This window comes from Falco naumanni, chromosome Z (genome assembly GCF_017639655.2).
Source record: "Falco naumanni isolate bFalNau1 chromosome Z, bFalNau1.pat, whole genome shotgun sequence".
Classification (NCBI taxonomy): Eukaryota; Metazoa; Chordata; class Aves; order Falconiformes; family Falconidae; genus Falco; species Falco naumanni.
In genome coordinates, this window is record NC_054080.1 from 71,873,676 (window position 1) to 71,890,091 (window position 16,416).

Consider the following 16,416-nt stretch of genomic DNA (forward strand, 5'->3'; position numbering starts at 1 on the left):
TTTACAGTATGATACTACCATACTTAAAAACAAGCCTGAAAGCATTACAGACTGTCAGACGTGTCCCATATGGGACCTCTGAGCACAAAGTCTAACAAGGATGTCCTAGGAAGCCTGTTTAGTGTAGACACATAACTTACTGCACATGAATACACACACCCTGCTTCACACCTTCAGTGATCCTGACACTTTTCAAGCCGAACAACCTGCGCAGGCAGGATTCCTCCATATGTGCATGGCAGCTGACACAGTGGCTTTTCGCAGCCATCCTGCATTTTACACTGACAAATCGCCAGAGAAGTGTTAGTTCACTGCGTGAGGCCACAGACTGCTGCTGCTCTGGTGACAGTCTCACTCCTAGGCTGTGAGGCTGGCAAGTTTGCCTCTCGTGGGAGCAGGCGTGCATCCGAGAGCTCAGCCACCCTCCCTATAGGCATCCCTACCAGTTCTGTCCATAATACACAGACTGCATTAACACAAGTCACTGAGGGATGCACCCCATAACTTCAGACGTGTAGTTTAAGTAGTCCAGTATCTTGCATGTACTGGTAGCTAGTGCCCCAAACTTCAGGGGTGGAAAATAAATCTTGCAAGGTTGGAAAGTAACTCTGAATACAGGGCAGTACCTTAGTCAGTACAAGATCACAGTTCCTTATATGCAGAGATACTTCAAGCCACTTCCAAACTGTAATTCACAAAAAATTCCAGGTATACTTCAGCCTGTAGCTTATTCACAGAGCTCTAACTTTGCCAACATATGTTGTTACTGGTCTGCAACATCAGTACCGCTAGTTCCAGGGATCCTGTCATGCGTCGCCTACCAACAATGGGTGTAAATACTTAAGCTCAGTTTACCAACTTCATCTGCATTCACTGAAGGTGAAGCCAGATCTTTAGAGATGAAGATTATGCATAGGCTCAATTTATAAGTATAGCTTATAAATTGAATTATAAGCTATACTGAAGCTAAGTTTTTGTTCCACTGTACAAAGCATCAAAATAAGCAAATAAGATTTAAAGCTCCTATGTGAGCTTGGAATTGCTTAAACTTACCCTGAATTCAACGGTAATTTGAAATGTCTGATAGGAGTTTTTAAGTGGTTCAAAGGTGATGTATGAGTAGCCAGAGAACTGAGGATACTGGATAATAATATCTGAAAAACAAAGACAGAAGCAAGTTTTCTTTCATATAAAAATGGATATACACATTTAGCACTAGATAACACCAGGCAGAGCTCCTCCAGAGACAACCATTAGGCAGCAGCAACCAACAATCAGTTAACTATGTCCTCCCACCACCTTTCATAACTAATTCCTTTATTCCCAAGGACCTGATGAACTTGGAAAGAAACAGGATACTTGGGGCCAAATACTGCTCAACAGTTTAATCACTGACTTCAGTGGAACCCTCTCCAGATTTTCGTCCTTGTTACAGAAGACAGAAACCATCAACTTTATATTTATCTTCTTCTGAGAATTCGTTGAACACAAAGACAACTAAGTAATTTTCTGTTTTGTGGGACTATAAAAACATATGCTGGCAATGCAGCCAGACTCTACACCGCATTAGTCACGGCTGCTCCATAGCTGCTGCATCCAGCATCTGGAAAATCCTTGGATGGCTGATAAGAGCCCAGCTTCTTCCAACACTTCCCTCAGGCCAGCTCAAGGCAGAAGCTAAACGGAGTGATGGGGAGAAGAGAGTCCCTGCAAAGCATCTCTCCATCACTGGCTGCAATGGTGGTCCTTCACATTGCTCTTGTCAGCCAGCATTAGCAATCCTCACCCCCTGTAGTCTTATGCACCCTGGCTTCAGCACAGGAAAAGAAAACCAGAGGGATGTCTTACTTCTACCTTTGCAGCTCATTTTCCTAAGAAGCTCTGAGGACAGACACAATTTCAGGCCTGAACTCTTATTTTTGCAGTGGATCTAAGTCTAATCAGGAAGGAAGGATTTTTGCTATTTAAATACTGACTAGGTTTTTCTTGCATATTTGGATCTGGATACAGAACTCAGCTTTTTTGTTTGCAAGACATACATTTTAGGCTGTGGTGAAGAGAACGGATGCTATAAACCTGAATGCAACCACAGCAGACGGCAGTTAACTCATGCCCTGATCACAAACAGAGCTGACTGGACCAGAGCTCCATGCAGCTGCTGATGGCAAAGAAAAGACTGTTTTCATTCAGATTAATATACTGTTTAATAATATTGGCTGCTGTGAAGAAATTCAGAACAAGGGAATATTGGTACATGATGCTACTGCTTACCAAGGAATAGCGCGCTGCCTTGTTAAAAATAGTGGGTTTGGCCTGATGTTTGCAAACCTGCTCTACAAGCTGTATACAGCTGTCAGTTCAAATAAATCTTTGACTCTTCACACTTGATCAAGGCCAAAAATCACATCTGCAGCTGTTCCATGTGACTGAGTCACAACAGACTGTTTTCAGAATGAGCTTTCTTTACTCCAGCACCCGGAGGGGAAGATCAAACACCCTTGGTGTCTGTATCCCCAGTGCACAACACTGCATCATGAATGTCTAACACTAGCCTTCAGAAGAAATGTGTGTCCCTGATGCTCTGCTGTGCGGCAGGGCCTTGGCCGGTCAGATCAGCATGCAGAGTGACGGATCAGCTCGCTCTTAGCTGGTGGGACAGCACCACTACAAGCAATGGGACACCTTGTTTGCACAAGCTCTGGCAGTCACCTGAGCCCTTGGCCACCAAACCAGAAGAAAAATTGCTCCCGTGGTGGGGAAAGCAAGTTGACTGGCCCACCAGGTGATCAGCTCAGTGTCAGACCCAGTGCCAGGGCAAGGTTAGTCTGCAGAGAGGACAGGAGAGTGGCAAGGGAGGGAGAAGCTGATGGCCTCCTTCAGCTCAGCAAGCTCTTTCTCTGGCTCAGGTACCCTGCCGGGAGGTGAGAACATAAGTGGCAAGTCCTGATGGCAAGTCCTGACGGAGACAACACCACCTCCTCACATTGACCCAAGCTTCAGGTCACACTTTCTGAACTGGGAAGGAGTATTGTTCCTCCCTTGCCCCAGGCTGCCTGACACAAGTGCTGGGGCTACAACTCCAGAACTTCTGCCCTGCAGACCATGGGGAAAAGCCTCCTCTGGAGATGGTTTTACTGTGAGGGCTCTGTCGCACATCCCTGCTGCAGGATCAGCATCATCCAATGGACCACACTGGGAATGCGGGTGATTCAGGGCTTCAGCTGCAGGCAAAAGGTAAGGGTCAAAGAGGGGTTGAATATCCTTGCTGGAGGATGTGGATGCTATGGCTGGACTCTGCCAGGCCTGGGTGCCTACCAACACACCTGTCTCCATCACCAACCCACTCCTAGGTGGTGGAAGGAGAATTAACCTCCCCTGTGCACTTTCACATGGGATCTGCATTCAGCTTTATTAAAGAATGACTCCTTCATGCCCAGCTGAGGAAAGAGAAGCAAAGGGGCTGATGTCTGAACTGGGATGTAGAATCTGCTGTGTTGCTGTCCTTAGGGGTCCATTAAGCCCAGCTGGCTATTCCCGAAGTGCACTTTGGTCAGTTCATTGCACAGCCACTCCTTGCCCCAGGCAAAGAGAAGCCAGCAGCAGTGGGCACACAGAAACCTACCTTCTGTACATGTCTCTCCTCCTTTTCCTAAGTTGCAGTGGCAGCGTGAGCCACCACGGTCATAGTCGTTGATGCAAAAGCTGTCTGCAGAACAGATGGTCTCATCGCAGGAAAGATCAAAGAAGCGTGCGGCAGAAGACACGCTGCCCCGCCTTGCTGCCCGAGCTGTAGTTGCCCTCGGTGTAGTTGAAGGTCGTGTGGTGGTGGGAGTGGAAGTAGTGGGCTCAGAAGTTGTTGTAAGGACCCGTGACAGGAGCCTGGAACTAGACCCTGGTGGGACCTTAGTTTCAACCAGAAATTTTCTGTTGCCTCCTTTAATAGCAGGAAGCGGTCTGAGCTGGAAGAAAATACAGAAACAAAAACCCAGTAAAACCTAAAGTGGAAATGTTAGGTAAAACCTAAAGCTATGGAAATGAAATGAATACCTTCTAAGATACAGATCCAAGGCAACGCATTCTCACCAAAGAAAAAGAGACAACCACATCATTACATCTAAGCACACAATATCAGATACTAAACTTCCTGACAAGAACGGACACTTTAAAATATCAAAACTATAAAGAAAAAAGAAATGCCAAAGTGAAATCTTGAAATTTACCTCCTCTATGTAAATGTCGTAGTCTGAGTCATCAATATCAAATCCATCATCATCACCAGTCACTGTGTCCGTGATATACTGATGCCCATAGCTTCCACTTCCTAACTCCTCAGAGCCTAAAAAGACACAACTGGCATATTCACTTCATTTATTTTTTTTCTTGCTACACACAGCAACTTAGGTCTTTACCACCCCCTGATTCACCACAATGAAATCTGAAGTGGTGTTAATGTTCATACTGTACAGACGATGCAAGTGTCAGCCTGGAGATGGGAGACGCTGTCCAAGTGATACACACGTAATTTAAAACAAAGTGAAGACCTTCATTTAGTCACTTATAAGTGACTAAACAAACCAAGCAGGCAAAGCTCAGCTCTCCCACTGCAAACTGACTTTTATCCATGATTCTTCCAGGACAACAGCTCTCAACTTTTTTGGTGTGGACAACATTTTAATAACTGAATTGGTTCCCTTTTATAAATAATACAGTCCCATACTTGCCCTACTGGCCACTAAATATCTGGCAGAGCAGACAAAATGCATCCAGGTCGGGCTCTTCTGGCACACTCTGCTTATGACTGGCTGCAATGCTCCTGAAATTAGCATCCTAAGTGTATTTTTAGGCTTTCTTTTAAAACGCAATTTAGCACTTAAAAAAAAAAAAAGACACATGCACAAACATAACTTTTTTTTCATGTGCAGAATCTGCTTCTGCCTCTCCCTGGAGTGCTGAACCGCGCAGTGAAGGACTCTGGGCTGGGAACAGACAGTTTAGATGGTAAGAGGGTCCTCGCAGAAAATATCTGTGTTTTCTCCACTGTACATAGCAAATTCTTCTTGAACTATGGATTATGCTTTTTAGTTATTAAAATTTACCAGAAGTCATGAAGAAAGATAATACAGGTAACTGCATCACTATCATTACTTGTCACTTCAGCAAGGTTAAGAATAGACAGTCATTAGATAATCATTAAAACAACTGACTTCTCCCATTTGCCTTTTCCATAAAATATTTTGTGATCACTTAAAAAAAGCACAGGTAACCCTTACTTTACACAGCCTCTGTGTGAGCTGACCATATTTTGGCAGCCACAAGCTGCACGTATTTCCTAGTAAGTTATCAGGTCCTTCACACAGCAACATGCAGAGATGCAAAGACTTGCTAGTCAGTGGCTGTCTGCAGAAAGGAGACCTGACAGCCCAGGAAATGCTGCTTGATGGTTGTGAGAGCTTCACTGCCACCACTGAACTACCCAACAGAGGCATCGAAAGCTAACGAGACTCAGCAGAGTTTCAAAGGGAGCAGTGTGGGCGCAGTGCTATATCAGGCGTTTGAACCAGTCTAACTGGGGTCAGGATCTCCCACCTCGGTGGAGAATAAAGGAAAAATATCTCACTGATCTGATTCAGGCAGGAGAGCACTTGCCTAGATCTTTTTGTACTATCTCCTCCTTTGCTGGGACTGCAACCCAGAAATCCTGGCAGACAGTTATGAAACCATGCATACGTGCACCAGACACGAATGCATGCCTGGCTGGCTAACTGGCTACCCACCGTATGTTCTGTGGGAGTTGCCTATGAACAGGCTTTACATATGACATCAGCATACAGAAAAATAAGAGGTAAATGGTAGAGGTAATGAGGCGTACACAGCTGCAACAAAAACAGCATGCTAGACTGGGAGAGAATGTGTACAAGCCTTTCCCCTCTAACACGTATACTTAATGATCTGTAAATAATACAATTTAACTGTATATTAAACAGAAGTATCAAGCACGGAGTCCTACCAACTGAGCTAAGCAGAGCACCGATAGCTTTACAGCTGGTAATGAGATGAGGCCAACCAGACAAACTACATCCAGATTATTTCTGCTAGTTGTGATTACACAGGCAAAGGATTATTCTTGGAGAAACCAACTGCACATTTACGGACTGGTCCCAATCCTGCATTCATCAGAATAAATTCCATCACATGGAAAACAATAGGTATTATCAAAAGGTGGGCAAAACCTTTTACTCCTAGTATTCACTTGTATAGTCACTCAGGTTAATCACCACAAAAGGATGAATTTACTCCAGGTAGAAAGGTAGGAAGAATAAAATAGAGTAGAATAGCATAGCATAGCATAGAATAGAACAGAATAGACTGGACTAGACTAGACTAGACTAGAATAGAATAGTTCAGTTGGAAGGGACCTAAAATGATCACCTAGTTCAGCTGCAAGGTTGACCTCTTACATCCATCACTGCAATAAAATCTTATTCTTTGACAACAGTGATTTTATAAGACATGAATTTCTACTAACGAATGTAACTGTGCAAAACTTCAAACATAAGCATTATACATATGACTTCCAGTTTTACAGAAATTAAGTGAACAAAGTAGAGCCCAGCACTAACTCAGCTTCCCAGGAGATGCAGTAACCTTCAGTTTACTGGAATACTGTTGCTTTTAAGTCAGGTTTGCAATATTATTTATTGCCTTTATATTGTGTGTCTGAAACTATTTCAGAACTAGTTCAGTTCTTCTAACGGATGAAACTGTGATTTACCTAAGAGTAACAGAAGCCATAAAGATAAGTTAGGAAAAAGAAAGAAAAAATAGCAATCATGTGTCAGGGAAAACAATCTAATCTGTATACAAACAACCTGTGATACACAAACTCCATCTTCTAATTTAGAAGTCACAAGCTAGAAAATAAGTGTCTGCTGTAGTTCAAATTCTACCACACCTTTTCTCTTCTCAAGCAAACTTTCTATTGGCTTAATTCGGTTTAGGTTCAATAAGGATGACAGGAATTAAGCCATACAGAGAATGAAGTATCTTTATATTCACACATAGGAAATACTGGGTCTTGGATTCCCATTCAGATACATACGCTTTCTTACATGTATAGACATGATTTTAATGCCATGCCAATTTTACAGAGGTGTAACTCCTGACTGGAGTAGAGTTATCACTAAACTACATCAATAGCCACCAGCATGCAACGAGACTAGGAGAGAGGCAGTTCCCCAAGCAGAATATGTGCCTCTTTCATCTGGCAAACCAAAATGTTCCATGCTTTTGCAACAGAAGACCTTAGAGGAAGAAAAGTACCTGCTATTTTAAACCAGGGAATATTTGGTTGCAGACCAATAAAGTATGGCTTATTGTGGCTGGTAGAAATGACTGCGCTGAGACCCTTCTTCAAAGACCTTCCCAGTAGAAGTGTAACTTCCTAATATCCAGAGGTCTCCAGCACGGCCACAGATCACCATTTTGTTCCTTCCTGGCTCCATCTGAGTTTCAGCCAGCACATGCTACATTACTCTACCTGCTGATCTGTGAGCAGTTTTGGTAACACATAATGCACCTGGTAGCAATGAAGTCATGGAGATGTACTCTCTGCTAACTACACCCGAATTTATAGCAGTGAGTACACACACAAATGCACAAATGACGAGATCATCTAACAGCCTGCTGGCTTCTCAGTTGCCTTGCTCTTCCCTACATTTGGTGTTTGCTTACGGGATATGACATGATAGTCACATGCGACATGATGCAATAAAACTGCAAAACAAAGAGAAAGTAGAGAAGATAACAGGACTTTTAAAGAAACCCACACACAAGCTCATTAAAAGCTGTGTTGTTTTGGTGGAGAGCAACAAACAACACTGTGTGGTTTTGGTGTGCTGTTTTGGTGGAGAGCTCATCTCATAATGGGTGGCAAATCAGGGACAATAAAGCAAAGTGGTACTCTGCAAATACCAAAATAATGACTACAGAGATTATAAGCATGCTATATTTCATTAAATCAGTATTTTGGTGTACACGGAGATGAAGCCTGTTTAAGACACTCTACCAGGTCCTATAATCCTGTCTTACAATTAGTCGGAAAACCTGTGGGGGGTCGCGAACTTTAGACAGCTTCTTTCCAAATGGTCAGGGATTTAGTTATACCAAAGAAATCTTTCTCAAAACAAACACAAAGCCACACAAACTTTTGCTTTGCTGATCAGGTGGCCCCCAGCATACTGATCAGGAGGCACAGGAGGGTGTAGGAAGTAGACCACCAGGCACTGCAGTGCAGGGAGATTGAACGGAAGTGTTAAAAGACTGATCACCTTCATTCAGAACCCCTCACAGGTCTACAACCAAAATACATCAGGGGCATTTAATCTAGTTTTATTCTTGTCAGTGACTCACAGTGAGGCACTGCATATCGCTTGGCCCGTCTCTTGCTTTTTGTCCCCGTCCCTAAAAATACAAACGCTGACTTTGTAAAGCCTTTGGAGATCTGTGGGGAGCAGTTCTGTGGAAAGCCTCTATTTGCTGTCTCCAGGACACATCACCATCATTCACATCAAGGTTTGGGCCCGAGGGACTGCCCTTTTCCTGTGCCTGAGCCTCAGCTGACACATGCAAGCACCATGCAGAGTATTTCAGCACCTGCACCAATGCCTTGCTCAGTATGAGTCTGCTGGTGACAGCCAGGACCAGGGGAAGGGATCTACCCCGATTAAGCAGCCACTCTTGTCACATTTGCTGTGGAGACAAGCAGGAGGGTATTTTTAACAGGAGACGCTTCCTCTGTTGGTCTGGCAAAGCCCAAGGCTGGTGACCTTCCAGGCACAGTGCAAACCCCATCTGTTTCCCCAGGAGACAAAGGATATTTAAGCAATGCAGGTGATGACACTTTGTTTGTTTGATTTGTTGGGATAGTTTATTTTGTTGTTGCTAAACTGGATATGTACAATCTTTTGTTTTCAAGTAAATTGTGCATGACACATTGAAAAATTTGATAGAGCAAAAACCCAACAACCACGTAAGTGAAATATCCATAATCTGCATTTTTTATTAAGAAAGGCAACAAAAATTGATTTATTACATCATTTCCCTTTAGGAGAAAAAAAAAAAAAAAGAAACCAAATAGATCAGAACCCTTGGGGAGACTTGCCTTCTCTTTCCTCCCTGAAAATGGAGCAATGTAACAAAAACCAAGCATGCATTTTTTACTAGTTAAGGGTGTAACTGCTTATAATCAAGGCCACATGTTCTATTTGCAAAGACCTTGGGAGGTCTGTCACATTAGGTGATACTGTCAGCCACCCTTCAGAAGAACATTTTAGCAAACAAAGACAACCGTTTCTTATGCTGACATGAAACAATGCAGTCAGGAGTACTGCAAAGCCAGCCACCTTTTAAAACCAAAATGAGACAATTACATGTGAGAATGAGATAAACCCCAGCAGAAAACATCCCCAAGTAGCATGGACTGTGTCTGCAGGATTCATCTCTGTCTCAGCCTGCCTAGAAGGTCCACTGCATCAGAGGTAACACTGGGAATTTGTTCTTCAGTTAAAACAAGCATCAGAAAAACATGATTTTAAAATAAGCATAAAATCCCAGGATACACAAGCATAAAGCTGCAAATTTTTAAAAGCCAAACACACTAGGGACCTTAGTGCCAGCACTATGTGGGCTAAATGTAAGGAGGCAGATACTGTATGAACTCTGCCAGCTTCCTAAGATATTTCAGGTATTTCTGAGGAATACACAGTCAGTCAGAAAATAGCATCAAATATCTGTGGCATGCTTCGCTGTTTACATGGGAGGAGGAACTGTGGTAATAATGAAGACAGTAATTCCTGTGATGTGCACCCTGAAGAGCAAAGATGCTTCAGTTTCATGCCAACTGTCATGAAACTCTTCCAGCAACAATAGGTGGGTAAAAGGTGTCTGCTGACACTTTGAAAGAGCTGGGCATCTGGTGCCACATGAGATGCATTACGGTACTTGTGACATCCCCAGAGGACTGTCAGGTGTCTGGGAGATGCCTGAGAAGTGCATGCCCTCCTGCCGTGACAGCTGAAAACCACAGGACCTAGAGATCCTTAAATCCACCAAATATCTACACCTGAGCAACTGAAGTGAATGCTTAACTGGGCCAAAGAAGGTAACTCCTGGCTATTAGAAGGGGGGAGGCACCAGCAGATACATCATGTGAACTGGGAGTGAGTTTTACTTGAGCATAGCATGCATTTGTTCGTTACATGAATCTGGTCAATGATTTAAATCACTCTTCAGGGTTTTTTAGTGTTTTGGGGAAAAATAAATCTTCAGGCTACGCACAACTTCAATCAAGAACATTTTTTCACAACCGAAGTTTGGCTTTTAGTAGCACAATGTGCTTCTGTATTTGGTTAACCTCAAACCCAGTTTGTTAGACAGACATTGCAAGCAAAGCCAAGTGAGAGCTGCTGTACTCAGTTACACTCTTGCTTCTAGAAAGCTGCAGAACTTACTTCTAAAGGCATGCATCCTCTGTCACCTTTGAACATCACTCATTGCTCTGCAAAAAGGTGATTGTGAAGACAGGTAGCTGCGGGATAACACAGGCTTCCATGCATAGTGGCTACTGCAGCCTTTAAGCCTATTTACAAAATCCATCCTGGAAACCAAGAGCAGACTGGCAAAGGAACCACATTTGCATTTGCCAGAGGGCCCAGAGCCTGCCCCAGTAGCACAAAGCTCAAGTGACTTGGTGCAGGGCTGGAGCACATCACAGGCGTGACGTGGCCCCAAGCTGGCGGAGCTCTGTCCACTCATGGAGGGTTTCCACCAAGCACTGCCAGCTCCTTGGTGCAGGGGGACCAGGCTCTCAGTCACAGCTGCACCCATGTGCCTACCATGGACCAGCACAGGGGTTTTGAGCCTATTCAGAGAGCAGTGCAACAAGCATAATACGTTCACTATTCAGGCACAGAGAATCAAGCTCATGCCCCCTACGCATCTCTCCAGAAATCAGCACTTACATACACTGGGTGTGAATTTGATTCCAAGCTCTACTGACAAAAAACCATGGTTCAGAGCCATCTCAACAGGTCTCCGCAGAACAGGCAGTTTCCAAAGATCAAGTGCCTTTCCTAGAGTACTGCAGCAATAAGTGCAGCATGAAGACTACTCCATCCTTATTAACAGTGGTAAACACTTCATCTTTTCTGACCAAAGAATGCAGCCACTCATATCCAAAGATAAACTGGACAGTGAGGAGCACACAAGTAAGCCTGAGGGAGCAGGAGCCGAGTCTTGAGGATCCAGGGGCCAAGGAACCCCAGAGTATGTGGCACCTCAATCTTTTTCAAAAGCATTTGGTTCAGAAGTTAAAACTTACAGGTTCAGCAGTCATAACAAACTTCCTGGAAACTGTTCAAGGGATTTATGACAAAAGGGAAACAAGAATGGAAACCACGACATAACAGTCAATGAAAACAAGGGATTCCAAGACAGGGAGGCAATTTAGAAATAACTCCTTAGCAGGTTAGATTAGTGGATCACTAAGGAGGTGGTCCATGTTTCCACTGCTTGCAAATTCTTCTTGCAGAGTGCACAATCCTACCTGAATACCAGCTGCTCATTTTCTACCAGTTAATTAAAGATTATTTGCAGTGGAGCATGCAGATGAGAAAAGGAAATAAAACAGGTTTTTTGCTCTTTTTTACAGTTCATTATTCTGCTAAAATTATATCCAGGTATCTTCTCGTGTGGTATTCTGTCCCCTATAAATGACTCCAGAACTGGAACTTAAAAGTACTGAAACCCTTTAAACACAGTAAGAAGTTTGGCACATTAAGGATATAGCTCAGTTAGTCCCCATACCCTGCCAGCCCTGGCTCTGCCTCCTGCATCGACTCAGTGGCAACAGATGTGATTTGTACAATTTCACATGTGCTCTGTGTCGGCTCGGTTGGGATCCTCACATACAGCTATGACTCTGGGGGTGATGAGGAGCGATAGCACCTCCAAGTCAGCCCACAGAGACTCTAGCACTGACAGAGGATTATATCCCAAGGAAGGCCATCGGCAGATGTGCACAGGACCTGTCCCTTATTGCAGCGTGCATGGCCTACATTGCTGTACAAACGTACACTATAATAGTCAACAAGCTGTGATTATTCAAGTATGTTCGAATGCATTTTCACATAAATTTTTTGCTATGCAGTTTTTTGATCAAAAAGATATTCTCACTTCTTCATATCATCATTTCTACGATTGTGCTTAATAGTTGTAAGAGCCTTACTCCTCAGAAAACAGTATAGAATTGCTTTGGTCTTCGCCAGTTGTTTAAATTATAAATGTAATACATAAGGTTTAGATTCAAAGAACAGAAAAAAAAAATATGAACAATAGACTCATCTCTCTCATTTCTCCCCATGATATTCACTTATCAGTTCTGCATGAAACTAGCACAAAAGTCAGTAAGTAGTGATCCAAAAATATCTGGCAATGACCTCCAGAGCAGAGAAATGGCATGAGAGCACTTCTCCCTAGTGCTTTTCAAATCTTTGATTGTGGCTTGACTTTCACAGGATGCTGCAAGCTCTATGGACAGGATGCAGGGATGTCAGACTGGGGGTGCCTGTGCTTGGAGAGTGACGCTTCCCACCAGTAGCCCTCCATGGGCTACCACAGATACACTTTATTTACAGATACATTTTATTTTTATACAGTTTTAACTACAAAAAGGTGGTTCTACTCACTGAACATTCGGATGACGTCACTTGGGGCACTGGCAGGGCTGGATCCATAGGAGTTTGTTGCTCGGACGGCAAACTGATACTTGGTGTTTGGGACAAGTCCTTTGAGAACCATGGACTCCATCTGGATCTGCTCTCTTATTACCGTCCAATTGCTGTCAAGGTCTGGCCTTCAAGATCAAACAAAGCCAAGATCATAAATAATTAAAGTTGGCTTTATAAATTAATTGCCACTAAATTATCCTGGGAAATACACAAAATAAATGAGATATAAGCCTATTAAATCATCACTGAAATCATTCATTACTAAGCTGCAAAGCCTGTGATATCAAAATTATACAGTGATACAAAACCAATATTCAGATGTTGCTTATAAAGCCAAAGAGGTAGCTTAGAGGATGGTTTGAATAATCAAGTTCTGTTTATCTGTCTTCATGGATTTGGGGGTTGCAGTTCTCAAGTGGAGGTATATTACTTGCAGTTCTCAATCCCCTATTTGGCTCTATAAAGCAGTATTTCACACACCAAAAAAAAACCAACACCCTCCAAAAAAAAACAACCAAACAACCCAAAACAGAACAATAATGCAGAGAACCTGGCCTACGTATGTGGATTTTGCCACAAAATTTCCATGTCTGCCTCTGGACAATGTGTGTGGTTAACTCCTGATTCATACTGGAAGCCAGCTGCCAATAAATGCTTGCTCTAAGGGCCATTATAATCCATCTTAAATCAGTACAAAAGTTTGGTCTCAAATGTTTAAGTTCATATGCAGAGGGACACTGGAAAAGGGAGGGCTACTTCAAATACTTTCAGAGAGTATTCTGATGCTTTCACACCATTTATACTCCCTCTAGAAGTGGTGTCTTCTTACTAAAGAGAGAACAGAATGAGAAAGTAAATAAACACAAACAAAATTAAAATGTAAATGTTAAGTCTAGGCCACCCAAAGTATTCAAATTGAAGCCTATGAAAGTAAAATAGGGACAGAAATTACTTTCAGAGAAAATTATTCCAGTGTCCTTTTCTGAGATGTCCTTGTGATATTTATTACAGGAAATAACCTCCAAGTGCTCCCTTAATCTACCAGTGTTTACATAGGACTAGCTGCAAATGTCTCCAGCAGTCTTCCAATGAAAATTATAGCACAAGGCAGGCATCTTGCATTTGTTTATTTACAGCTGGAAGGAAATGCCAAAGTTAATGTATGTTTTCTTTTACCAGCCAATACAAGATTTATCGATCACTGAGCTTTCATTGCTTTGTGCCAGCCGGGCAAGCGCAGTGACAAAGCAGCAGCTCCCAGCTGCCTGGCTCCCATGCACAACAGCACACAGGATGTGAACATTTCATTGCCTTGCTAAAAATAAAAGTAAAATCAGACAAATGCACAAGATGTAAATGACAACTGAACAGACCATCTTAAGCCACCCTCCACCACCACTTCCTCATAGACAGGAGGGCATTTATTTTGGCTGCTCTTTCATTGTTTCCCTTCTTCAAGGTTTGATGCCTGGGCCAAAATGAAAATATATAGTGTTTTCCAAATGAAAGCCGTTAACATCGCTTCCTTCCACATGCTTGCTTAGTAATGTTTTTAATTTTCCTGTACGCATCTCCTTCTGGCTCCAATTCCAGTCCAAGGAATTCCTGCTAGCTCAAGAGCTGCCTCACAGTCTCTTTGCGACAGACCCTGCCCATGTCTGCACTCAAATGGAAACACACACCTCTGGCCGAGGGACGCCAAGGAGGTATTGCACTCTACATAGATGTAGAAGGTAACACAAACTGCAGACCGGCCTTCGCCTCCGCAGACTCCCTCTCGCAAGACTTCCTTCTGCAGAAGTGAATAATGAAGGAAATGTCTGCAAACCAGTAACTATGTGCAGCTGAAGGAGAGGGACAGAGGAAGATATATCACTTGACCTTTGCTACTTCTCCAGAACATTCTCTGTGTGAACAAATAGGTACAAGATGAAAAAATGGCGAACAGATGGGGAGAGGAACACAACAACCTCAGCTGGTGACTGTGTCCAGGGCTAGCCAGCTCCTGTGTTTTCTGAACTGGGAATGTTGGCTTAAAACTCTCTCCATGGTCCTTTCCTGCATCAAATTTCAGCTTGTGTCAACTTTTACACCAGAAGGGCTCATTTGGATACCACTTTTCCTATCTTTCTGCAGCGCTACATTCCCCAGCACAGGTCTCTGCCCTCGCAGGGCGGCTCCAGACATTGAATCTGTGCATGAGGGAACCAGACAACTTCCATGGGCATTTTCCGCTCTTGAAGTTACAGCTGTACATCTGCAACGTACAATGCCATGCAGTAATAATCTGCCCAGTGACAAAGTCCACATTTTTAAGATAATAAACATATGGGTAAAGTCAATAGGACTGGATGTATATAAACCAAAGGCAGAATTCTGCCCCAAACATACCCAAAACATGTGGATTATCGCTTTATATTGTAATCTGGGGACTGATTCAGCTTAAGAAAGGAAACCTTTCTGATGCAGAGGACAGCGATTTTATACTCACTTGAGCTTGCTCTTAAAATCATCTGGAAATTATTTAACAGAGTGAAGCACCTGCTAGTGATCCAATTTGGATAAAGTTTTTGATTGTTCTTTCCTGCTGTTTGTACTCAAGTGGCAAATTCATCTCTACAAATTTTTGTAAAAAATATTCCCACAAATAATAAATATGGTGACAAGTACAACACATTCTTATTCACTACGGAGAAGACTCACCGTAGAAAATAATGCACTATAGGATATTATTTTTAGTAATTATTATTATTAGCCTTATTGTGACATTTTGTGTGATTATTTCTATGAACTATATCAATCAACATGCCAGGTCAACTCTAAGAAAATGAAAAGTAGATGATTTTCTAATCTCATTCTTTTGCTAAATATTCCCCTGATGCTGTCTAACATTGTTAAGCACACTTCCCCTTTAATTTATACATCTTCCACTCCTCTTCCTTCATTAATTACCTTTTCAAGGATTTAATGCTCACAAACAGCGAGGAAAATGTTAAGGCAGATAAATCTGTTTCATGCATTAATCAGGAAAACAGTATTAAAAGTGTTTTTGCTGGACATCAGAGGGTGTCTCCCCGGTCAGATCTGTTGTTTCAGGTTTTTTACAAACAAAAGCAAATACGATTGCCTAGTTCAGTGTAGTGCCAGGGACAAATAATTCAACACAGAACGTATTTAGGGATATATCTTTTTGGGGGGCAAGGCTTCAAACTAATCAAGAAACCTGGCCACAACACTATGCTGAACCTGTTCCACCCTAACATCTGCATACTGATATTTCTCCCCAGTTTTATCAGCAGAACCTGCCCAGTTCATTGTAGTTGAAGTTTCACGCTACTACCAAAACACTGAAAAACTTTCCCTTTATGTCAGTATTAATATTGAAAGTTGTTGACTTCATCTATGTATCTAGGAGATGAAGAGGAAGTGACCTCATCTTTTTAGGGCACACACTGCTGGAACACATCTGTAGATGCTAGCTGACTACAAAAATGTGGATAGGTTAGTTTCCAAGTTTAGAAGATTGGGTAGGCATCCGACAGATTAAAGATTTGAGTATTTGGAGTATTTGGGTGAAAATATCCAAGACATTTTTGAGAACTAATTTTTCATAGTACCTTTAGGAAAAACA

General features: G+C 42.6%; 1 protein-coding gene across 2 annotated transcripts in view; it reads right to left on the minus strand.

The window, feature by feature from the left end:
- Positions 1-16,416, minus strand: part of EGFLAM (EGF like, fibronectin type III and laminin G domains) — a 77,938-nt gene that overhangs the window by 31,176 nt on the left and 30,346 nt on the right. For both annotated transcript variants that reach the window (XM_040580291.1, XM_040580290.1), the window contains exons 7-10: positions 12,744-12,910; positions 4,221-4,336; positions 3,623-3,959; positions 1,054-1,154 (exon numbers count right to left, since the gene is read on the minus strand). In XM_040580291.1, the coding sequence (XP_040436225.1) occupies positions 1,054-1,154; positions 3,623-3,959; positions 4,221-4,336; positions 12,744-12,910 (721 nt within the window). The remainder of the gene's footprint in view (positions 1-1,053; positions 1,155-3,622; positions 3,960-4,220; positions 4,337-12,743; positions 12,911-16,416) is intronic.